Source organism: Neomonachus schauinslandi, chromosome 7 (genome assembly GCF_002201575.2).
Source record: "Neomonachus schauinslandi chromosome 7, ASM220157v2, whole genome shotgun sequence".
NCBI classification, from domain to species: domain Eukaryota; kingdom Metazoa; phylum Chordata; class Mammalia; order Carnivora; family Phocidae; genus Neomonachus; species Neomonachus schauinslandi.
The window spans coordinates 123,808,099-123,832,090 of NC_058409.1; the positions used below are offsets into that span (position 1 = coordinate 123,808,099).

The window sequence follows — 23,992 nt, forward strand, 5'->3', positions numbered from 1 at the left end:
GAAATAGATTGGGAAAACTAAGGCCAGGGAGGAAAGTAGAGGGTAGGAGATTTAAAAATATATATATATTTTTCTTCACACTGGAGAAATACATGTAAAAGTCACAGTCCAGAGACATAGGCCCACTAAAAGACTGAGATCTAATCATAAGATTCTAGGGCTCCTGTAATAACAAGTGAATCACAGCTCAAAGAGTTGCCAGATCTGACTCCATTTAAGGAGTTTTTAAGGGAAGCCCTAAGACAACAGAGAATAGGAAAAACAAGGACACTACAGGAATTTGATTCCTTTGGCATCTACAGCTACATCAGATATTAAACACATCTCAACTTCTAACCAGATTAACATAAAACCTCACACTAAAGACTTATTCACCAGAGATCCTATTATCCAATGCAGCATGTCCAGCTCCCACAAAAAAGTTGCAAGGGATGCTAAACTGATAGGAAGAAAATACAGTCTTTAGAGACAAAGTAAGCATTAGAGCCAGACTCTGATATAACACAAATTTTGAAATTATCAATTTAAAGTAACTATGATTAATATGCTAAGGACTCTAATGGAAAAGGCAGACATTACATAATATCAAATGGATAATGTAAGCAGAGAGAAGAAAGCTCTAAGAAAGAATTAAAAGTAAATGTTAGGAATCAAAAGCACTAACAGAAATGAAGAATGTCTCCAATGAGCTCCTGGGCAGACTGCACCGGGCTGAGGAAAGAATAGGTGAGCTTGAAGATGGGTAATAGAAACTTGCTGGGTTAAAACAGTGAGAAAAAAAGAGTAGGGGGAGCGGAACATAACAGAACCTCTGAGAACTGTGGAACAATTTCAAAAGGTGTAATATATGTGTAATTGAAATATCAGCAGGAGAAGAAATACTGAAATGATTATGGCCAAAGAATTTTCCAAAATCAAATAAAACAGATGATGGAATATTGTAAAAGAAGTAGGAATCATGACTCGGATCTATATTTTTTGCATGAAAAGCTGTACTATTGACTATAAGCAGGTTATGAAATGGTATGTGTATACACAGGTGTACATGCGTAATAAAGGATTTCTGGAAGAATCTTTACTAAACTATAACGGTCAGATTTGTCGTGGTTACTTTCTTCCTTATGCTTTTCTAGACTTGAGTCTGTTTTCACAAAGAACGTATCCTGTTATTATGGTAACCAGAATAAATGGTTTCACTTTTAAAAAAAAATGTTTTCCCTTTATATTTTTAAAGATTTATTTATTTGTTTGAGAGAAAGAGAGAGAGCATGAGTTGGGGAGGGATAGAGGGGGAGAGAATCTCCAGCAGACTCACTACTGAGCAGGGAGCCCGAGGAGGGCTGAGAGCCGGGCCTGAGCCAAAATCAAGAATCTGACACTCAACTGACTCAGCCACCCAGGCGCCCATTTTCCCTTTTAAATAATGAAGGTACAACTTCCCAATTTGAAGTCAGGGAGCCTGCGGTGTTTGGCTTCTCCACCCAAGGCAGCCCCTGATGTTGGGTGCCTCTCACCATAACAGTCTTACAACCCAAGAAAACTCTAAAGGCAAGGGAGCCTGCAGCCTACAGTGTTCACAAAGGCCAAAACTGATCACAGCCCAGTAGAGCTGAAGAACACATGCCGACTTCAGCAACTCAACATTTCCTCAGCTCGGGCCCCCCGCATGACAGACCGGGTGCCCCGGGGACCAACAGCTGCCAAAGCCACTCCCGTGGGAGCCCACGCAAAAGGGGACAATTTACATTGAATTTCAAAGACTTCCTGTGCTTCTCTGGGGCCCTCACCTCAGATTTGGGGTGGTGGATGTGACCAAGCCAGCTGGCCTCCCTGCCAGGTGATGCAAGATGTCCCCTTGCACGGTGTTCACCCATCCCCCACCACTGTTGCAGGACGTCATGGAGCAGACGGGACCGCCTGTGGCCCTGAGAGCGGGACCCAGGCGGGCAGAAGCTCCTCACCCCCTCCCTTGTCCTTGGAATACACGTTCTGCTCACCTTTCCCACACTGAGAGTTGTTTCGAAGACGCTGCCTTGAGAGAGTCAAGTGTTGTTGAGACCATGTGGATGGCCCAGCTGAGAGGTGGAAACTCTAAGGAAGAATCCAGTTAACCAAGTTAAGGTCTTTATATAAACTTGGAAGATTCCAGTGGGTCCGTGTAGAGATGTACTTGGCCTGTGGCTGCCCCCGAGACAAGCCTGGGAAGTTCCGCTGCTTATTAGAGCCGCCCCCCCCCCCCCCCCCCCCCCCACCCCGCCCTGGGCAATCCTGAGCAGCCTGCCCTCCGCCTAGGGGCCCTTCCCCACCAAGCTCCATGGGCCCTTGTCGCTGTCCCCCTTAGGCCCTGCCACGCACAGGCCCACGGACTCCCAGTCTGCCCCAGAGATGCACTTAGAGCAACCTGGATGGGTCTTAAAACCATGGCTGGGAGCGGAAAGGAAAGGACGCATTTTACATAAATTAAGAACGCGTCCGCTCCACACGATACACGTGTTACAAGAATACATACCAACAAAAAGATGCATATTAAATACATGAAATAGTCGCCTATGGAGATTAGGGGTGGGGTAGGCAGGAGTGACAAATGGGAATTTTAGAAATTAAAATATAATAAAAATAAAGCACCCTGACTGCTCAGGCCTCAACGTCTTGCCCTACTCGGATGCACTGTTGTCCAGAGCCTTCCCAGCTATTTCGTGCCCCTCTCCTTCCCTGGAGAGCAGCACCCTTTACCCATAGTCCCCTTCTCTTCCTCAGAGACCCTCAATACCCACAGCCATTTCTTCATGCACATCCTCTTTTTCTCTCTCTTACTCACACGCCTCATGTCTCAATCTCTGACCCCTTCAACTGTATCTTGAGCCCTCCCCTCCCCCACCCCCCAGCCATCACCACCCTCACAGAGAGACGCTCCTCCTGACGAGAACCTGCTGGAACAGAAAACTAACAAAACTCGTCCAGAAGGCCTTCACCTTGTTTGCCTGCCTTCTTTCTCTTCTCTCTCTCCCACCTTCTTTTCTTTTCTCTCCCTTAGGTCATGGACTGGGAGCTTTTCCCTCCCCTAAGGTGCTGCCCTGGGAGCTCTGGGGCTGGTCCAAAGTGAAGGCAGTAACCACTTCAGGACCGCCCCCCCCCCCCCCCCCCCGGGAGCTCCTCCCCTCCCATCCTAAACTCAAAGTCCAGCGGCTGGTGAGCAGTTTGGAGCTCTTCCTCTGACCTGCAGTCCCCAGGCACTTGCTCTCTGACTGGGAGGGATGACTCCAGCCTGGAGACACTTGCTGAGAGCTTGGCACCTGCAGACCTCCTCTCCCAGGATCACCAAGATGTGCCCTTCCTTGAGCCGTGAGTGGAAACCGGTGGCCTGTGGGTCAGCTGAGGGTTGGCCAGAGGGGCAGCGCTGAGCTCAGAGCCTGTTGCCTGGGGTTCTGGGATTAGGCCTGTGTAGGGGCTTGGAGATGGGCCACCTGACACAGCAGTCCTCACTCCAGCTGATCCATGCCTCCTGCCCGTGGCCAGAATTTGCAGTGCCCCCCTCTTGCCCTGAATGGAAATCCATAGATCATGAAACCCAATGATGCACAAAATGATGCACAAAACCTGCAGACTGCTGCTTACGCTCATGTTCCTGGGAGGCGATTTGGAAAACAAATCGGGCTTCAAAATGAAAACAATATGGTGTCTTAGCTGTAATATAAAGAAGAAATAAAAGGAAAGCCATTCACAATTAAGTGTTAACTGCAATAAATAGATACTCAAGGATGATGACTTTAGAAGGCATAAAGCCTCCTCGTGAATTCCCACCCTGCCTCCGGGAGGTAGGACCATCACCTCAGGCGCTGACAAGGAAACAGTCTCAGAGAAGTGCAGCCATTTCCCCGGAGACACCCAAGAGCTAGGACTAGACCCTGAGCCCTCTTCTTCCACCCAGACTCTCTCTCCAGCAGGGGCACAAAGTGTGAGGAGACCTGGGGTCACCAGCCACTGGTGGCTTCATGTATTCTGTCCTCCGTGCTAGTGGTTTCCCTGAACCCCACCTCCTCCCCAGATCGCCTCCCAGGAACCTGAGCGTAAGCAGCAGTCTGCAGGTTTCTGTGTGCTCACAGGCCCTAATCAGGTACGGGAAATCCTCTTCCATCCCCCATTATGATCAATGTGATCTTCATTTTCTCATCTCGCCCTTTTCTTTCTCCTTCCTTCCTTTTCTATTTGCTTTTTATCTCCCCAGCAGTCACTGTTCTTCGAAACTTAATAACTTCTCATGCTTTAGATGGTTACCTCCTTTCATCTTCAACCCAAGCTTGTTGGTGAGTATGACTAACCCATTTCACAGGTGAGGAGACAGGAGAGTAGAAGTAATGAACAAAGTTGGTCAAAGACAAACACAGAACGATTCCACCAGGCCCTCCCTTTCCTACTCTTCTTCCTCCCACCCTCTTTGGGCTTCTCTTTTCCCTCAATCATGGGACTTTTGCCAGAACATCATTGAACCCTGTCATTTTCTGAGGAGGAGCTAGGATTATACCCAGAGTCTTAGGCTCGATAAGGAGGCTACTGCGCGGCAAAGCAAGAGAGAATGCCCTTTCTGCCCCCCTTCCCCGTTGCCAGCCCAAACCCTGCCCGGTGCAGAGTTGGGCTGATGGTGGCAGCAGCTGAAATCTTCTTGATCAACTCCTGGGGACTCCTTAACATAGCTGCACCAGGGAAACTACACAGGAAAAGGACTCTTGCCAACTTAGGCCACAGACACGTGAATGCCATGCTCTAGAATGCCATGCCCTTTCAAGAATCTTTGGGGCTTTATTTCTACTTCCGGGACTATAATACCTAGATATACGCCTGCTTGGGCTTGTTCATTCAAACGCACACTCATCGACCACATCCTTCTTAAGAACCTGCTGTGTGCAAAATACATATTCAGTCAAAAGTATCGGAGGGCCTACTATGGACCCATGGGTAGACCAGAGCCATGAGGAGCAAAAAGCCATGGTTTCGTTTTGCATCCCAGTAGGGGAGACCGAGCACAAACAACGATAAATATGTAGAAAACATCCAGTAGAAACACATGCCATGAATAAAAGCAAACTAGGGTGAGAAGATAGAAAATTAAAATGGGGGAGGAAGGAGCAGGTCTGGCTTAGATGCGGGGATCACCAGGTGTTAAGTGTGGCCAGGTAGGCGAAAATAAATATACCACCATCCTTGTATATCACCTACATGGAGTCTGGATGATGTCTGTGTGGGTCAAGGATTCAGCCTTGCCTACGTTTGATATGCACAGTCACTTTGGGCTAAACATGTGCACAGAGTTATAGAAGCAATTTGTTTCAGTACAAAAGAATAGAGAAAATATCTCCGAGGTGACTTCTTCCTTACGAATGATAGTTGTTAAACATATATCATTTCTAGGGAGATAGGGTATGTGCTTAAAAGTACCATTTTCACATGCCTGCCTACTTTACCACAAGGAGGGGACGGGCAGGAGGGCAGATGGATGGCAAATAGTGCCCATTTCCAGCTGAGAAACTTCCCAAGACTCCTGCAAAGCCTGTTCTAAGAAAAACATTAAAATGAGCCCTAAAGGGAGGTCTCCTGCCTGCTGTGCTCTGAGCTACAGAACTGATTTAACCCCTGCAAAGGGGAAGGCCTGCTCCCCAAAGTGCCAAGAGGAGGGATGGGCCCGCCAGCCTCGGAATCAGGCAGAGCTCTTGCTTGAGGACACCAGCAACTGCCTTCACTTAAGCAAAAGGCATTGATGGGAAAGATATGGAGGGAGGGAACGGAAAGAATCAGCGGGCGGGTGAGGAGGTGGGCAGGAGTGGCTCTGAAGAGACATCAGGAGAGATAGAAATCCCTCCTGGCAGGAACGGCCTCAGAAGCAGGTCATGGCTCTGATGAGGGCCTGCAGCCGTTCCCTCCATGCAGGGCATCTGCTCAAGACATCACATCCTAAAGAGAGAACATCTTCTTCACCCTTTGGAGGTCTCATGCCCATCCCTTGGCCTCGCTGGTGGGAGGCAGGCATCTGATGTGAGCACACAATTCAGAGGGACTGAGTGCTGTAGCTCAATTCCAAGTCTCCCCTATAACTTCCTGCAGACCGTGGAACAATTTACAAAGGGAAAAGGATCCCCTCTTGGGTCTGGAAGCAGACGACATAACGTTTCTCCCCAGCCAACCACTGCCCCTCAATTACCCAGACTTCAACAGAATCTCAACACACCTCCGTGGGAGGGGGCATCTCTAGCCCTCAACCCTACCAAAGTCTCTCAAAACTGCAAATTCCCCGTATGTAATCTGTCCCTCCCTTGGCTCTTAGGTGAATAAGATCTTCCTTTCTTTTTTTTTTTAATTTTATTTTATTATGTTATGTTGGTCACCATACAATACATCATTAGTTTTTGATGTAGTGATCCACGATTCATTGTTTTCGTATAACACCCAGTGCTCCATGCAGTATGTGCCTTCCTTAATACGGTGGGGGGATGGGTTAGCTCGGTGATGGATATTAAGTTCTTCCTTTCTTAATTCATTGGCTATCCTAAGTAAATGAGATGTCTCAAGTGACAAGTTTTTTTAAAGTTACCTAATACGCGGGGGGAGGGGGGATTGGTTAGCCCGGTGATGGGTATTAAGGAGGGCATGTACTGAATGGAGCACTGGGTGTTATACGAAAACAATGGATCATGGAACACTACATCAAAAACTAATGATGTATTGTATGGTGACTAACATAACATAATAAAATTAAAAACTACAAAAAAAAAAAAAGTAAAGTTACCTAATACGCTATGTAGAAATAAGGCATAGTTAGCATTTTAATAAATCACCTTTACATTCTACAAACTATGTTCATTGTGTATTATTAAATAATTTATACCTTTTTTAATTTGAAAGGGTAAGGAAGATCTTGTTAAATAGCCCCTCTGTATTGAAAACTGGTTATGAATGTTAGAAAACTCTTTATCATTACCAAGAGAATTTCCCCCCAGAATTTTCAAATGCCCACAAAAATTGATTTCCTTTCCTTATCTTGCTTGCCCCAATAGATTTTCACTTTTTGATACTATGATTTTTAGGGAAAGAAAACCAAGTTAAAGTGACTCTGTTGTGGAACTCTGTGAGAATTAGGTAGCTGGAAAATTAAACCCAACTACCCATTTATAATTTGCATTTATTATACAATGGCAGTGGTGTTCTCCAAAGAGAATTCCACCTTTAAATATCTTGGGTTGTCCAGGTGAACTGGAGAGGAAATTGGTGAATTGGATGAAAATCATTAGCTGTCATCTGTATTCAGCACCAGGCCTAAAAGGGCAGTATCAGATCAGTTAAAACAACAAAGAAGCCAAATAAATGCCTATACAGAAATAGACCTGGAATTCTGTTTTATGAACCCAGATCTCAGTTATCCCTTCCCCCACCTCTCCTGGGTCTGTCTTCCCCCCACTACACACACACACACACATAGCCCCCATGTGTGTACATGCACACCCACAATCTCTAGGAACCCAAAAGTTTATTAACCCTCAACTCTTGTGTCGTCCTCAAAACAGGCTATTTTGTGAAGGGGGGGAAATCGGAGGGGGAAACGAACCATGAGAGACTATGGACTCTGAGAAACAAACTGAGGGTTCTAGAGGGGAGGGGGGTGGGGGGATGGGTTAGCCTGGTGATGGGTATTGAGGAAGGCACATTCTGCATGGAGCACTGGGTGTTATACGCAAACAGTGAATCATGGAACACTACATCAAAAACTAATGATGTACTGTATGGTGACTAACATAATAAAATTAAATTAAAAAAAGAACAGGCTATTTTGAATAAAGAATGCAGACAATTATCCAGATGTTTAGACTTTACATTTCTTTCTAGCAAATAAGGAAAACCAAATAATGAAAAGCCTTTTTGTTTCTTTATGTCCATCAGTTATTATCATTACTATTAGTTTTGAGTTTGAGTTGTTTGGTGAGAGGGGAGATATGAAAGGCCATAGACTTGTGAGATGTTATCTAGACTTACTTCACTATTGACTAATTCCTTTTCCTCCTTGCTTCCTTCCTCCTTTCCTTCTTTCCTTCCTTCCTTCCTTCCCTCTCTCCCTCCCTCCCTCCCTCCTTCCTTCCTTCCCTCTTCCCACTTCCCTTCCTTCCTTCCTTCCAACAGGATTTCATGTATTTCATTTGGAGCCCTCACTCCACCATCACATTCCTATCAGTTTGGTGAGCAAAGAACTGAATAAACCTGCCTTGACTGTTTAAAATTTGTCTCTTCTTTATCAAATCCTTCTCCCCAACTCTGCCCCACCCCCCAACCTACTTTCATAATCCCTATAGCTTTGGCATCAAGAGAACTTATAGCCTTCTCAATGGGCAGCTCCAATTGTGCAGGTAGGAAAAAGGGACTAAAAGAGTGAAGGGAATTTGGATTCTTAGAAACACTCAGAATATTTTTTTTCCATTTCCCCAAAAGAGTAACTAATGCAGAGAGACACAATGAAAAGCTTTTCAAAGGATGAAATTCTCAGAAAACTTAAGCTGTTATTTTTTTTTCTCATTTCTATGCATGGATAGCCTCAAGTCACTTCTTTTTAAAGTAAGAGCAAATTAATGACATTAGTGATTATTTAGAGCAGAAAAGTGAATGAGATCTTTTTGAAAGAAAACATATTCAGAGCTGTTACTTTCCAGCTTCATTTAAAAACACAATTGTTCATTGTGTTGCTCAGGAGTGTGACTTCATTGCCACACAAAACAGCAACATTTCATCGAGGGATTCAAACCTTCATGCTGGATAAGAGGCATGATTTTCTCAGCTCTCTCCACCTGGAAAATGATCTTGATACTGACCTTGAATCTTCAAAAGTAGCAGTATTCTTTTCTAAGAGTACTTACAAGGTCTCTAGACATCTCTTCCAACTGTGATATTCTGTAACTCCATTGTCCCATCCCACAGCTTGAGATAGGTCAAAACCTGTGTTGGAGAGGAGGGTTGGCCAATGAATGAGAAAAAGAGAAGTAGGCTGGAAGCCAGACACTTGGAGTTTCATTCTTGTTCTGCAGCTAACTAGCTTGGTGAACTTAAGCAAATTAATTTACCACTTGGGGCTGGTTTCCTCATCTATAAAGTGAGCATTTTAACAACAACAATAAAAATCTGAGGTCCCTTCTAGCTCCAAACATTAAGTGATTCCTCTGGCTCACCTTATCTTTGCTTTGCTGTGGTCTGGTCTTGTGTTGTCATGGTCTTTGTGTTGTATTTTGGAGGAAGGTTTTGTCTCCAAGGTCTATTTGTGTGTATTTGTTATCACAGTACATGGCCTACCACCTATCTCTACTCATTCTCTATAAGGATAGTCAACAGCCATTCATTCACTGTTTACCGAAAGCCAACCTGGTATCAGGAACTGGGATTGGCACCAAGACTCGGGCACTACGCAGCTCAAAGCTTAGAAGGCGCCTCTATTAACAAAGAAGATCTATTCCAGCAGTGCACCCCAGTGGCAGAAGTTTGGTGGACTGTAGAGAGAAATATAGCCCCTTGGGCAGGGTGTGGAGGAGCTTGTGAGGGACCACAGTGGGAAAAACAAGACTTCCCCCAATATCCTTCATGCTTTTGTTGACTAGATTGGAAAGAAATTCCTTTTTTCCTCCCAAAAATTTGTTATTGAGATACCTCGGTTTTTAAATCCAAACTAAAGGTCGATTGGAATTATTTTTTTAAACTAAGAAATAAATGAAATTGCCTAAGGATCTTGATTTGGATTACTGTATATAGGTGATTTTTCCAAACAGGCTTGTTTGATGTTTAATTGAGGACCCTAACTCACTTCACTTTCAGCAGGTGCTTTCTGGACATCTGTTGCAAATCTTGGTCTTCATACAAAACCCAGAATGCCTCCATGTGACTTCACACCTGAAAAATACCAGGTAAGAGTCAGTACTTTAGGAAAACCTAAGAAAGTGCTATTTCTTGAAAGGGCTAAATTAATCATTTCCTCAAGAAGGACCCACAGATGGCCCTGCCTGCCACTGAGTTCTAGCATCCTAGATATTCTATCCTTTAAGTCACCAGGAGCATCTGAACCCTCTTACTCCACTCAATACTGTTGCATGAATTGTTGTACATGTGTGAGAGAGAGACAGAGCAGAGACAGACCAAGAGTACTATTTGTATTTATCACAGGGATATAAATATAGATACACACACACAAAGACAATATATCACAAATGTGGTACCACACATTTACTTTCTAAAATATTGTTTTGACTGTCTCATACAGCAATGCGTGATCTGACGTTCAGGAATCCTTCCCTCCAAAATATAAAGTTATAATTTTGCTCTCACATTAAGAAATATTGGGCTTCTCTTTCTCTCTCTCTCTCTCCCCGCCTTCCCTCTTTCCCTCTCTCCCTCCCTTCCTCCTTCCCTCCCTTTCCATCCCCTTTATTCTACATACAAAATACTCATAGGTTAGAAATTGTAGAGTCAATAGTCAGGAGGTACCCATAAAGAAGAGGAGTATAGGAGAAAGTTTGGTAAAGACATGAACACCACCAGCACTTCATTTTCTTTTCATTCAAAAAAAAAAAAAAAACTGCAGGAAAAAAGAAAGGAAGAAAGAAGAAAGAAAGAAAGAAAAGACATTACAGCAGACATTTACTTCTAAAGTCTTTTTATTAAATGAAAGGGGGGAAATCGGAGGGGAGACGAACCATGAGAGACTATGGACTCCGAGAAACAAACTGAGGGTTTTAGAGGGGAGGGGGGTGGGGAAGGGGTTAGCCTGGTGTTGGGTATTAAGGAGGGCACGTACTGCATGGAGCACTGGGTGTTATACGAAACAATAATTCGTGGATCACTACATCAAAAGCTAATGATGTATGGTGACCGACATAACATAATAAAATTAAATTAAATTTTAAAAAATAAAAATAAAAAAATAGTCTTTTTATTTTTTCCTACAGCTGAAATGAATTCAAAGAAAAGGCTTTCCACTGAGAGGTAGAAAATCTCAGCCTCCTTCTTCATATTTGATCTAGAAAGGGATCAAAGGGCCACATTAATGATTTCCTGTACTTGGGAGGAAGGAAGGACCTTGGGTAAGGAGGACATGGGGCAAATACACCCACCTGTGGGCACCGGACAGCAGTCTTATGCTCAGTCAGTAGAGAGGCGAGGCACTGCATTTGGACCTGCTGTTGATCTTATAAGAAATGTGAGATCTTCAACACTTCAATTTTGCCTATCTACAGTCCCTCACCTATGAACGTGTCCTGGAGATCCACAATCACCATCTTATTCCCACGCGGATTGCGTATTTTCGGAAGCCTTTGTTGCTTCACCAGGGTCACATGGAGTGGCTGTTTGATTATGAGGGAAACAGATACCTGGATTTCTTTTCTGGGATTGTCACGGTCAGCGTCGGTCACTGCCACCCGTGAGTATCCTTAAAATTCCAGTGTATTCACTGCAGAAGGATATATGGAGAACAGGCTAATGATCACGTTAGTGATTCAGAAGTCTGGCTAAGAATTCTCTCTCCTTTGGCATAGCCCGGTTTGTGGCTGCCATGCTCCCTGCTATTTCCTGGGTGCCAAAAAAATATCTTAACCCTGCATTTTTTGTTTTCTTGACAATGCAAGATTGATTCATTCTCACGCCATGTGGTGTGTACCACGTGACTGGAGTGTGGCTTGGCTGTGTATGTGGGCTTGTCCTCACTAGTAACAGCTTTGCAGAGAGAGGCCATGCACTGAGGGAAAGGCAGAAAGAAGAGAGAGGCAGGCAGTTCTCAGAGAACACGTGGGGTGGTTGGCTGGGGGGTGTGGGATGATGAGATGAGAAATCACGTCTAGCCTAAGGATCTTCCTCACCTCTGACAGATGATGAGGAAAGAAAGGATGCTAAGAGAGAGGTGTAACCACAGCTGGGAATTTACATGAGAAATGCATGGATCCATTAATCCTGAGGGTCTCTGGACCCTTGGCCATCAACCCACCCATACAAATGCCCTGGGCAGGTTCTCTGGTGGTCCTTTTGGTTTTGATGCCACTCTCTCATTTTAGTGCCTATTCTCTCTTGCCTTTAATCATCTGGCCAACAAAATTTACATTACATGAGACCAAAATACAGCAGCAAGCCAAAATCAATTGAATAAGTTTGGGTCCTTCTGTGAAAGCAGGAGCAAAGTCATCCCCTCCAGCAGCTGTCAGGTGGTAAGAGCGAGTTCTAACTCCAGGGTCTAGCCTCACCTAATCCTCCCAACAGCCTTCTCCTTTCGGCTTCCGTCTCCGGGAGGCACTAGTCCCATGCGAGGTCCTAAGGAGCATGTAAAATTAAATTCAGAGGCGGTCTAAAATATGTGATAAGCACACATGAGAGAAGGAAAGAAAACAAAGTAGAGACAAATTTTAAACATTCTTATTAATAATGTTGGATGTTGTTCCTGTTAGTCGACCACTCGCCGGCTTTCATGATCTTTGTGCTTCTCCTGATCTCCCTCCAACCCTGCAGCTTGCCCTCCGACCCCCTGACTCTGGGTGTCCCAGCTTCTTTCCTTAGTCTTCTGCTCTTCTCTCTACAACCCCTTCATGACTTATTATCTCCCCCATAGAATGGGCCCCATTCCTGGTCAATGAGTGGCACTTTCTGCAGCCTTCCCCAACTCTGTTTCTTCCACTTTGACCCCTCACCAAGCTACTATTATAACTCTAACAAACCCAGAGTGGGCATTAGGATGCCCCACATTTCCCACAGCCTCCAGGACACCCCCACCCTGCCCCATAATATTCCACCATCAGCTGAAATCCAGCATTACAGAGGCCAAACCCATCATACCCTCCACTATACTGTTTCTACTGACATATTCGTTTATTCAAGGCGTACCTGTGAGCCTCCTACTCTGTGAAGGTCCTCTGCCAGGAGCTGGGAAGCCACTGGTTGCAGCTCTTAACTAATCCTGGAGTTTCCCTGATGTTACAGGAAGAATGGTGAAGTCATCTTTGACTGATTCCTGCCTTTTACTCCCCTTAGCCAACCTGATACTGAGGTCTAGCTTTCCCTCCACTGAAATGCCTCTCCTACCAGCCCCCCACTAATTCCCACTAACCCCAATCTCCTAGGAGCTCTCCTCCTCCCACACCTAGAAGGCCACCTTGCCCTCCTGGCTGGCCTCATCATTACCAGTCTTCCCCTACTCCATCCTACCCTCATGTGTTCCACATGTTTATTTTGTTGAACAATGCTTTTAACAATTACCTCTTCTGTTTAAGAGTTTATTGATACTCTGCAATTTTCTAAGGTGAGTCATGGAACCCTGAATGCAGGAGAGGCTAGTTGGTAAAGTGTCCCATGAAAAAATAAGTTTTAAAAACAGTTTAAACTGTATCTCCCTCCTGGGGAGAAACAGTGGGTATTTGACTAACAGAGGCACTGGCAAGTCCTGCAGTAAAGAAATCTGTTTGATCTGGTATTTCTCAAAATGATTTAATTATTATTTATTTATTTAACCACTGAGCTGATTTGTGTGTGTGTGCATGTGTGTGTGTGTGTGTGAACAGCTATTAATAACGAACAACTGGTATGTAACTTTAGCCATTGCTGTCCTTTAGATCAAGTTCAAATATCCTGGCCTATCTTTTCAAAGCGTTCCTCGTCAGGACCTACGTATCTACCCTTAGTTCTTACTATCCCTCAACATGAGCCTTCTGATCCTTCACAGAATATGGTTTCAGAGTTACAAACGTTCATCAACACTGACCACTATTAGGAATCAGACACCAGCACCTCCTTTGAAGGAAGAAGTGTTGCTCTTACATACATATGCATGATGGATCTATACTTCTTTAGAAGAATAAATGAAAAGACACCCAGGCTTACATCTAGTCATCTCTAGTTTCCAAACTGTTCAAAGGGTATTTAATAAGAAGACCTAATTAGAAGAGATTCTATGTCCTAAAGTAGGAATTTAGTTCTAAAATCCCTACAAGATCATCATCTGGTCTCCATTTGAACACCTCCCTTGGTGAAGACCCCATGACCTTTTAAGGCCACCCATCCCATTGCCAGACAGCTCTTCTGGTTAGAGTTCTTTCTATGTGTGGATGAAATCAGCCTCTTGAAACTGCTCAAGAAATAGCCATAAGTTTGGGTTCAGTGGCCAGTGGGGGGGGGGGAGGGGGTGTGCCCATTGGCAGCACGGGGAACTCTGCTCTCCTGTTTATCCAGGAAGGTAAATGCAGCGGCACAAAAGCAGCTTGGACGCCTGTGGCACACAAGTGCCCTCTTCTTCCACTCTCCAATCCATGAGTTCGCAGAGAAGCTTTCGGCACTTCTTCCCGAGCCTCTAAAGGTATGATGCTCTCAAGGGAACAGGAGTCTCATGATCCCAAGGAAGCAGGAATATGAACAGGGAATTTGATCCATGCACTGAACATCTGAAACAGTGAGCTAACAAATCTGAAAGGCATCAAGGAGAAGCCAGCCAGTGTTCACTCATCCCCTCCCAGTCTCAGCCTCTCCTTGGAAGTTCTCCTCGCAGCCACATGTCTGCAAGAGTCACTTCACGGAAGGCCCAGGCCTCCTCCCTGGACACTCTCCTCTGTGTTCCTCCAGGGGTTTTCATCTCTCTGCTCCAGGTCCCCTCTACCAAGTCATTTGCATGTCTCCTTTTACAGAGTGAAACCATTTTTTAATAAAATTAATATCCCATTCAGTTCATTCGATATAAGATGCACTGAGATGGTTTTGCTAAATGAGATGTTTTTCCGCATCTGAAATGACTGAATGTTTTTTTTAACTGAACTGAGATGGTGAAATGTTGGCCAAGATTCGCATTTTCCGGATTCAATGAGTTAATATATGTTGTACCTAGGACAGCGCCCAGCACCTAGTGTTGGCTTTTAGTATTATTTTACTGTATTCTCTAGATTCTCTATTTACTATATTATCTACAAGAGCTGAAGAAAGCTGGACCAGCTGCCACCTAAGCGCAGCCCAGGCGTGTTCATGGAGGAGCAGAAGTAGGGATGTCAGCAAAAGCATAAGCACATGCCTCCCGGGCCCTGAGCCTGGAAGACCGAGGTCCCATCACTTCTCCCCTTTCATTTAGCCAGGAGGAGCTGCGTTTTTTCTGTTTGCTTGTTTTTTCAATATTCACACATACTGAATAGACAGGCTGCGACATCCTCTGGAGCTGCAGGATCAGGGAGCCTGCCTTGTCCAAGCCTTCAGAATCCAGGCAGGTGGTTGAGGTTCAAGAGCTAAGTAACCCAATCCTCAGATCCACTCACCCACTAACCATTCCATACCCTTCATCATGTCTCCTCATCTTGGCATTTTGCCAAGAGCATTGAAGAGAGCCAGTGAAAGCCTGGAATGTTTCACAATTGGGATAATCCTTGGCCATTTTTGTACCTCTAGCACATAGCTGCCATTCAAGGAAAAGCTGTAGAATTAATATAGTAATTCGGTGATGGGACTGCTTGTCTGAAGGGAATGCTCCTTAATAATAGTCTTTAACAATTTTGAATTAATTGGGTAATAAGGAAATAAATTAACGTATGAGGTCATGTGTCTCTGTTTCCCTCCAGGTCATTTTCTTGGTGAATAGTGGCTCAGAAGCGAATGACCTAGCCATGCTGATGGCCAGAGCACATTCAAATAGCACAGACATTATTTCATTAAGGTAATCACACCCTGGAATAGTCAACTTCAATAACATTGCCTTACTCCAATACTAAATGTGCATCTTTAAAACATAGCCTGGAGGGGAAGGGGGCTTTCCCAGGAGTATCATTCTAATTTTAGGTGTTAGGGCAGAATCCGTCAAATGACTTTTAGGACGGGATAACCCCATCTAAATTGGCCTGATCCAAGGTAGGGGTCCCTGACTGGGCTAACAAACAGCTTGGAGTACTACTTATGCCATTGATCCTCCTATAAAATTAAAGAGATGGTCATATGTCAGGGTTGTGTTTTTTTTTTTACTTTGAAGGTATGGTATTGACCAGGACATATGCTGAGTGGTGAATGACTGGTCGATACCCATGGATGCTCATGGCTCTGCCATATGACAGTGGGCCCATTTTCATCTCTGCTTATACTAAGGAGCCCTCTACTTTCCTCTTAGTGCCAGCTACCCCAGGTTTTTTTACCTTTGATTCTCTTTAAGTCCAGAGGATGCATATTTGACCTGTAAACTTCTGCTTCTTCAGGTGACTTTTGAAAATTGATAATTTAATAACTTAATTATAAACCCTGGGCAGCTATATTAGCGTTAAAAATAATAGAAAACAAAGCATTTTGCTTGCAGTTGCCTCCTTTGGGTCATTTTATATAGTACATTGAAACAGGCTCTTCTAATAAGCTTTATGTCAAAGAGTGACTTACAGTCAAAGTAGATGGAATGAAGAGATAGTCCCATTCTGTCACCTGTCTGGCCATAATTTCTGTCTCAATTCAAAAGAAGATTTGATTACCACAGCACATCCAATACTGCACATTGCATATAAAACACACATGTAGTAACTACAGGAGTAAGGAAATATTTGTTATCAAAGAAATATGGCAACAAAAAAATGTGATTGATGTTTTACCCAAATAAACATCCCAGAATATACATGTCCAGATAAGTGCTGATCTATTCAAAGCAGTCATGTGTTACTAGGGCTCAACACACCTTTGTGTCTCCTCCTTCAAGACAGATGACCATCCTTTTGAATCATCTTGATAGTCATAAATCCTCACGTAAGGGTGATTTTGACTTGAGGAACTGTCAAAACCCACTTGAAGCCAAGACTGGTGATTAGGATGATTTATATTAAATATGATAGTTTGGGGTTCAAAAAGAAACAAAACCTGTGTTCCTCATATGCCAAATAAAGTGGCTTATGAGACATTTGTGCAATAGCCACATCTCAGGAACAAATATTTGGCTTCTCAAGGTGACTGCTTTGAAGACTAATGCTCATTGAATATCTAATTTCTGGCATGTTGCTAAAAGATGAGTCTCACTACTGTAAAGTAATCCAGTAGGGCAGCGGTTAAGGTCAGAGTTCTTGCCCAGATGTTCTCCAAAGCTTCCTTTCACCATTTCAAATCTATGACCCCAGGAGAAAAGACAAATAAGTAAATTTTCCTGGCATAGCCTTAGAAGATTTCTTAGAAATCACTGGAGTTGCATGTTAATGGTGTTCTATTAACATGGTGAATTGAAGAAAAATGAACTTAACCCTACCTTCTCACTGCTTCTTCTCTACAGAGGAGCCTACCATGGGTGCAGTCCTTACACACTTGGCCTGACAAATGTAGGGCCCTACAAGATGGAGCTCCCCAGCGGGTTGGGCTGCCAATCGGTGAGTTCTGAGATTTTTATCTTGTTTCTCTAAAGGCTGTTGGGTACGTGGTATGATTGATCAGATTGTCCAGGTATTAGGATTAGAAATGAATATAAAGCCTATCGTTAATCAGGGGCTGAATTTGACTTAGTTGAACTTGGAGGAAATGTTTATTAGAAAGGCCTTCAGAGTCTGAGTAATAATTCGTGATAGAGATCTTTAAAATTTGTTTTGTTTTTAAATAAGATCAAGTAAACAACAAAAAAAATGCATTGAAATTAGTTCTCAGAGCCTTGCGTGCGTAAGATTTCTATAGAACCGTCCCTGTACTCACCTCCTGTTCTCACTTGCTATATACCCACCTCAGCAAAAGAATCAGATACCTAATTATTCCTCTTCTTTTAAATGCCCTTACTCACCAAACTCTTGAGCGAGTTGTTTCCAGGCTGACACTGCAATCAGTCTCCTTTGTAAAGTACCCACATAACTGATTTCTAGGAAAAAAATTATCTTTTCAAGCCAAAATATTAGGGTTTCATCCTAGATGGGAGAGGAGCACGGGGGGAATCTCAATATCAAGTTAAGAAGCCCTCTTACCCTGATCAGTATCACATGCTCCTTCAAATTGGCTACCTTGTCTTCTTGGTTTGCCGAATTCTTTCTTTTGTCATTTGCAGACAATGTGCCCAGATGTTTTCCGTGGCCCTTGGGGAGGAAGCCACTGTCGAGATTCTCCGGTGCAAACAATGAGGAAATGCAGCTGTGCACCAGGTTCAAGGGGGGGAGGGAGGGAGGTGCGTGGTGGAAGGTCAGGAGGGGTAAGGAAACTAGAGAAAGACTGAACCATTCCTGAGTAAACGGATTGGAAAAAATTGGAAAAGGAAAAAGCCAAAGGAAACAAAACTAGAAAGCCACCCCCCCACCAACCCCCACCCCCGTAGAATCAACGTTTCTCCTGCCCACCACCACCACGGTGCTATCTGGCTGTGAGGAAGAGCATCTCATGCTATCAGAGCTAAGCTAAACAGACTATCACTTGGTACTTAATTAAAGGAGGTCTGTTAGCTCTATTAGCAACAGTTCTGCTATCAATTTTAAAAGAAAACAAGGCTGGTGGAATTGTTTACCAGTTCCCAATGGGGGAAGGGGAGGTGGGGGAAGAATACTTTTAGCAATCTCAAAATGCCAGTCAAGAAGCTCCCCCAGGGACTCGGAATACCAGCCAAAGTGAGAGCATCTGTCAAAGCTTAAGGCCATTCCCAAAAGCTGCTGACATCTCTTGCAAAAGTTTTAAAGGCTTTCTCAAAAGGGAGGTTTCCACTTACCCATCACGTTTTTATTTTCATTCTTTACCTCTTCTTACCATGAGACAAGGCTTGGAAGAAGAATCTCTTCTTTGCTAATCAACAGGTCTCCCCTCATGCGTGTTGGCACAGTTCAGGACCTTTGAATAGCTGCTCCTGAGTAGTGCTGAAAGAAAGAGCTAAAGGCTTCTGCCAAAGATATTTGATGGAATAATCTGACTCACGGGGTTGAGAAAAAGAATGCAAATGGCAGTCTTAAAAAATCAGCTTTGAAAGGAAGAAAATTCACAGTCCCCTTAAAATTCAGATGGGATAATGGCAAAATGGAGGTAGGAAGATAAAAGAATGAGCATTGAAACAGGATGTCATGGTCACAGAACTGAAAACTGTAGGGAGATTTAAAGGTATATATATATAACTCTCCATTTTAAAAATGAGCAAACCAAGGTCCACAGCGGGGAGGCTGGAGAGCTAAGACTTAAGCCCAAGCCTTCTGACTCCAAACCAGTGCTCCCAGCCTATGGCCATCCTTGTGAACACTGACATCCCAGCAGGATGAACCCAGGCTTAACAATAATTCCCGTTCTGCTGGCCAGGATTGAGGAGACCCGTGAAGTCTGGAGACCTGGATTCCACTCCCAGCCCCTGGTTGGTTCAGCCATGAGCAAATGCTCTTATCTGTTGTGTCAGTTTTCTCCTTTGTAAGATGGAGATAGCAGTACCTTATTACCAGGCTTTGTGAGATCAAGAGAAGAGAGCTTTCTGTACAGGAAGGCAAACAATAGCAATGCCAAGTGTACCCGTAGAGCCAGACCTGTGTATCCAACCTCAAGGGCATCAAGAACTAAAATCGGTTTCATGCACCTCAGAGACTTCAACCTGACCATAAAAGCATGAGCACAGAGCCTAGCAGGCAGAAGCGCTCAAGAGATGCCCGTTGCCTTCCCTCCCCACTGTGGGTCCCTCTCTCTTTCCACCCTCTCTGCCTCCTCCTTCTTTGAGGCCTTCTTGGCTCTAGGCCAACTTGAAAATGCTGGAACCCCATGGTCATCTCCCTAGTGGCATCTGGAGGTTAAATGATAGTGACAGACATACATTTCTGCTTCTCTGGACTGTTGTCTTTGACATATCTGAAGTCAGCTGTTTTCTTAACTCCTATCTTCAAGAGACATGGCTGATATATATTTAAACAGAATAGGAATACCAAAAGGGACTTCAGCCTCCTCCAGGGCTTTGGGGAGCTGAGAAGTGTTTGGCTTTTGCTGTAAAAAGGCAGATTCACATGTTTGCAAATGCAAGCCAACTTTGAGTATAGAGGATTCCAGCTCTCAATTCCTCTTAGGGTTCATTCACTGGGCGCATACAGGTGCCAATCTTGGTAGAAGTTCTTTTACTTCCGGATTATGTCATCACTGTCCACCTGGGCATAAGCAGGGGTCCATGTTGTGAGCTTGATCTAGCTGTTGCTGTGGGAGATTCCGTTACCTTCCTCTCTCTTTCTGTCAGGTTTTTGTCTTTCTAAGTGTTCATTCCAGACCCCGAATTTCAGATGTCACCTGTGATGACATTCACCTCCTAACGCCCACTGCCCCCGCAATGCCCCAGACCTCATACCCATCATGTCATTCTTCCTCACCTTTTGCAAAATGAGTTTCCTTTTCCTTACGAATTGTTCTTTCTTGACCTTTCACTCCATTTAACTGTTTCCATACTAGCAGCTAAGATAAAAACTCCTCAGTCTCGTCTCTGTTGCTCGCATGGTATCCAGGAGAACATCCACTCTTCACACCCTTGGTGTTGTCTTGGCAATGCCACTGCTTCCCGTCCCTCTGCAGAAGCAGCCTGACCTAGAGTTACAGCAATGAGCTCAGGAAGGAAATGTGAAATGTGAAATGAAATAAGCTGATTACGGCAGGTGACCCCTCTCATCACTGAACTTGTGGGCAGTCGGGGACAGATCATTAAAGGTCTATCACGGGTTTAAGCAAAACCTCCCAGTTTAGTTTTGTCCCAATTTAAGCCACTAGGGTTGCTTTTGTTCTACCTTTTGATCTCTCTAGTTACTGCTCGGCTTGCTAAATGCCCAGATTACGTCTTTTGAGTTTACTATCCACCCTTCAGAATCATCTTTGGCTGTTTTCTCTTCCTTTCTTACTAAAAATTTAAAAATCCATTCTCTAGAGGCTTAGATTTATTTGTCTAGTATATCCTGCTCATCAAACAACATAAGTGATGCTAAAAATGTGCTTTCTGGGTTTGATACCCCTTTCATTACTTCCTTCTTCACACTTCCAACCCCCAACTCCAACTAACCAAAACAAGCTTTCCCAAATATCACATGTACCTTAAAATATGTTTGGGGCCAGGGAGTGTTTTTTTTTCCCATTTTTAAATGAAGAGCTGAAGTATAAAATATAATTTGTGCTACCGTTCTGATGATGATGACAGAAGTTTTCTGTCCCTTATCTCTAGACGTCAGGAGATAGGATTATATCCACGCAACTAAGCAAGTGCTAGGATGGTAGGTGGTGGGCTCTCTTCCCAGATTGCTTTCACGTCACTGGGGCTGGGGCTCTGTCACGTCCACACCTCCCTCTGCACCCCTTCTGCTGTCCGTGGATATAGGCTTAAGTTCAGAAACTGTGTGGTGCTGTTTAGAATCAAATTAGAAGCGTGGATAAAAATTCTGAAGGTTCAATCATGTATGGATGCAGTCGATCTGGGACCCTTGGTATTCCAGAGAAGAAGTCTTCCTCTCCCTTGCTACCATGGATGAACATTGTCTGGCTCCAGTACATCCCTCTTTAGACCAGATTCTAATTGTTCTATAAACATATTTATTAACTCTAAAGACTGAGACACTCCGTAGCTTTAAAACTGTACATCAGGGGCGCCTGGGTGGCTCAGTCGTTAAGCATCTGCCATTGGCTCAGGCCCTGATCCCAGGGTCCTGGGATCGAGCCCCGCATTGGGCTCTCTACTCTGTGGGAAGCCTGCTTCTCCCTCTCCCACTCCCCCTGCTTGTGTTCCCTCTCTGTCTCTCTCTCTGTCAAATAAATAAATAAAATATTAAAATAAAAATAGTTGACTGCAAGAGTCATTTAAAAAAAAAACTGTACATCAAATTAAGCGACAATAGAAGATAAATAGATTTATTTTCTAATAGATTAAATCCACACTCCAATTACATTTGAATTGAATCTCCGCGGTTGAGAGGATAGGCATCCTTGGGTGAAATAGCTCAGTATTCCAGACTCAGTGATACTTTGGGGCATTTCTTCCCCAGATGGAAATGACTGAAGTGTTTTTATGGTTATCCTGCTTTCTCTGCTCAAACCGAAGTACAAGTTGTTCCAAAAGAATGTCCCCTCCTTCAGAATTCTATATCCTCATTTCCTGTTTACTGTATCCTAAGGATTCTAGTCAATCTACTCATCCTATTTTCTTTTTTTCTATGTTTCCCCCATTCTACTGAATGCCATTCTCACATCTTCTGTTTGTTTGTTTGTTTGTTTGTTTGTGGTTCTTGTTTGCTTTTGCAGACTGCTGCCAAGCAAAGGACCAGTATATTGAACAGTTCAAAGATACTCTGAACACTTCTGTGGCCAAATCAATTGCTGGATTCTTTGCAGAGCCAATTCAAGTGGGTATATTGACCTTAGACATTAATTGGGCTGACCTTTAAATTATCAGAGAGTTTTAACTCATACATTCTAGAGAATTCCAAAATATTTAAGTGACCATTGCTGTGACCCTCTCCAAATTCAATTCATTCTCTTGGTCTCCTTGAAAAAAGAGGGCCGCTGATTTTCTACTGACCTTCAAAACCCCGTCTCCTGCATTCCTGGGCTGAACAGATGGATGAAACTATTGAATTCCTAGAATTCTGAAGAAAAGGAAACCTCAGCAAACTTTAGTTGCTTAATACCCACACTGTCAGGGGGACCCTTTCTTCAATTTTACCAAATCCCCTTAATCTAATTTGTTCCTAATCTCAGAAGAGAGTAAGCATGTGTGTCCTTTCCCCAAAAGGCGTGTCATAGAATAATGGCCCCTCTCTTCACCCATAGCTGGAACAGTTCTAAAGACCATTTTAAAAATTGTTAGTATTACTAATGCTACTGATGATAATGATCTATCTTCTTTCTTTTTCTTTCTTTTTCTTTTTTTTCTTTTCTAATAGTTTCAAAGGGCTATTCTGTTCTTAGAGACTCCTTGGTTTGGTCTTTTGCAGGGGGTGAACGGAGTCGTTCAGTACCCAAAGGGGTTTCTCCGGGAAGCCTTCGAGCTGGTGAGAGAGCGGGGAGGCGTGTGCATCGCAGATGAGGTGAGCAGCTGTGGAGGGGCTGTGGTGGAGGGAGCCAGGACAGAAAAGGCACAGGGAGAAACTTCTTCAAACCTTCCTCTGCAATCCAAGACAAAAATCATCTGTGGGAATTCCAGGATGTGGGTATGAATTAATGAAGCCTTTGCTAGTTGACTGGTTGGTTAGTGGATTAGTTGGTCCATTTAGCAAGCACAACAGAACTTAAATACCCAAATTGGAGTCTATCAAATGAGTGGCTAGTGGGCACAGATGACGCTGTCATCACCCAAGGCACTTTCTACGTTCCCATTTGGGGATTGTGTCAGGTGCAGCTCAAAAACCACATAGGAAATTTAATCTCATAACCAAGTTTTTATCCTAATTTTGCCAAAATGGTATTAACCAGCCTGGCAGCATTCATCTTACCTTAATAACAAAACTTGTTTGGAAAAGACATTAAAAGAAAAAAAATGCACAGGGCACCTGTGTGGCTCAGTTGGTTAAGCGTCTGACTCTTGATCTCAACTCAGGTCACCATCTGAGCATCGTGAGATCAAGCCCAGCTCAGGCTCTGCACTGGGCATGGAGCCTGCTTAAGATTCTCTCTCACTCTCCCTCTGTCCCTACCCCCCTAAAAAAAAAAAAAGGAAAATAATGCAGTCTCTCAGAGAGAAGAGGGCCACCACTACAAATATTTAAAAACTAGTTCCAAAAAAATTCTAAAATAGCTTGAGTTAAGGCAGCATTGGTGGATAATACCTCCAAGGGCACACTCTGAAGGGAGTAAAATTCATTGGCTCTGTGAGCTTTAGCCTCCATCTTTTTTAAAGGCATCAATTTAATCATAATCCCACCTCATATTAGAGTATATCAAAGACAGCAGTCTTTTGTCTACCAAGAATAGCAAAAGAGGTCAAAGGACCAGAGGATGGTCGCCAGGACCACAGAGTGCTCCCGGCTCACTCCTGGGTGACCGGTCATGATTCTACTAACAAGTGGTTACACGCACCAAGAATAGGTGGGGAGCTTGTGAATGTGTTTCACAC

At 43.9% G+C, this 23,992-nt stretch overlaps 1 protein-coding gene across 2 annotated transcripts in view; it reads left to right on the plus strand.

Moving 5' to 3' along the window:
- The first annotated feature begins 3,254 nt into the window (after positions 1 to 3,254).
- AGXT2 (alanine--glyoxylate aminotransferase 2) overlaps positions 3,255 to 23,992 on the plus strand; it is a 35,733-nt gene continuing 14,995 nt past the window's right edge. For both annotated transcript variants that reach the window (XM_021696141.1, XM_021696147.1), the window contains exons 1-9: positions 3,255 to 3,342; positions 9,838 to 9,926; positions 11,253 to 11,437; positions 14,227 to 14,350; positions 15,591 to 15,685; positions 17,261 to 17,354; positions 18,014 to 18,107; positions 22,183 to 22,283; positions 22,875 to 22,967. In XM_021696141.1, the coding sequence (XP_021551816.1) occupies positions 3,255 to 3,342; positions 9,838 to 9,926; positions 11,253 to 11,437; positions 14,227 to 14,350; positions 15,591 to 15,685; positions 17,261 to 17,354; positions 18,014 to 18,107; positions 22,183 to 22,283; positions 22,875 to 22,967 (963 nt within the window). The remainder of the gene's footprint in view (positions 3,343 to 9,837; positions 9,927 to 11,252; positions 11,438 to 14,226; positions 14,351 to 15,590; positions 15,686 to 17,260; positions 17,355 to 18,013; positions 18,108 to 22,182; positions 22,284 to 22,874; positions 22,968 to 23,992) is intronic.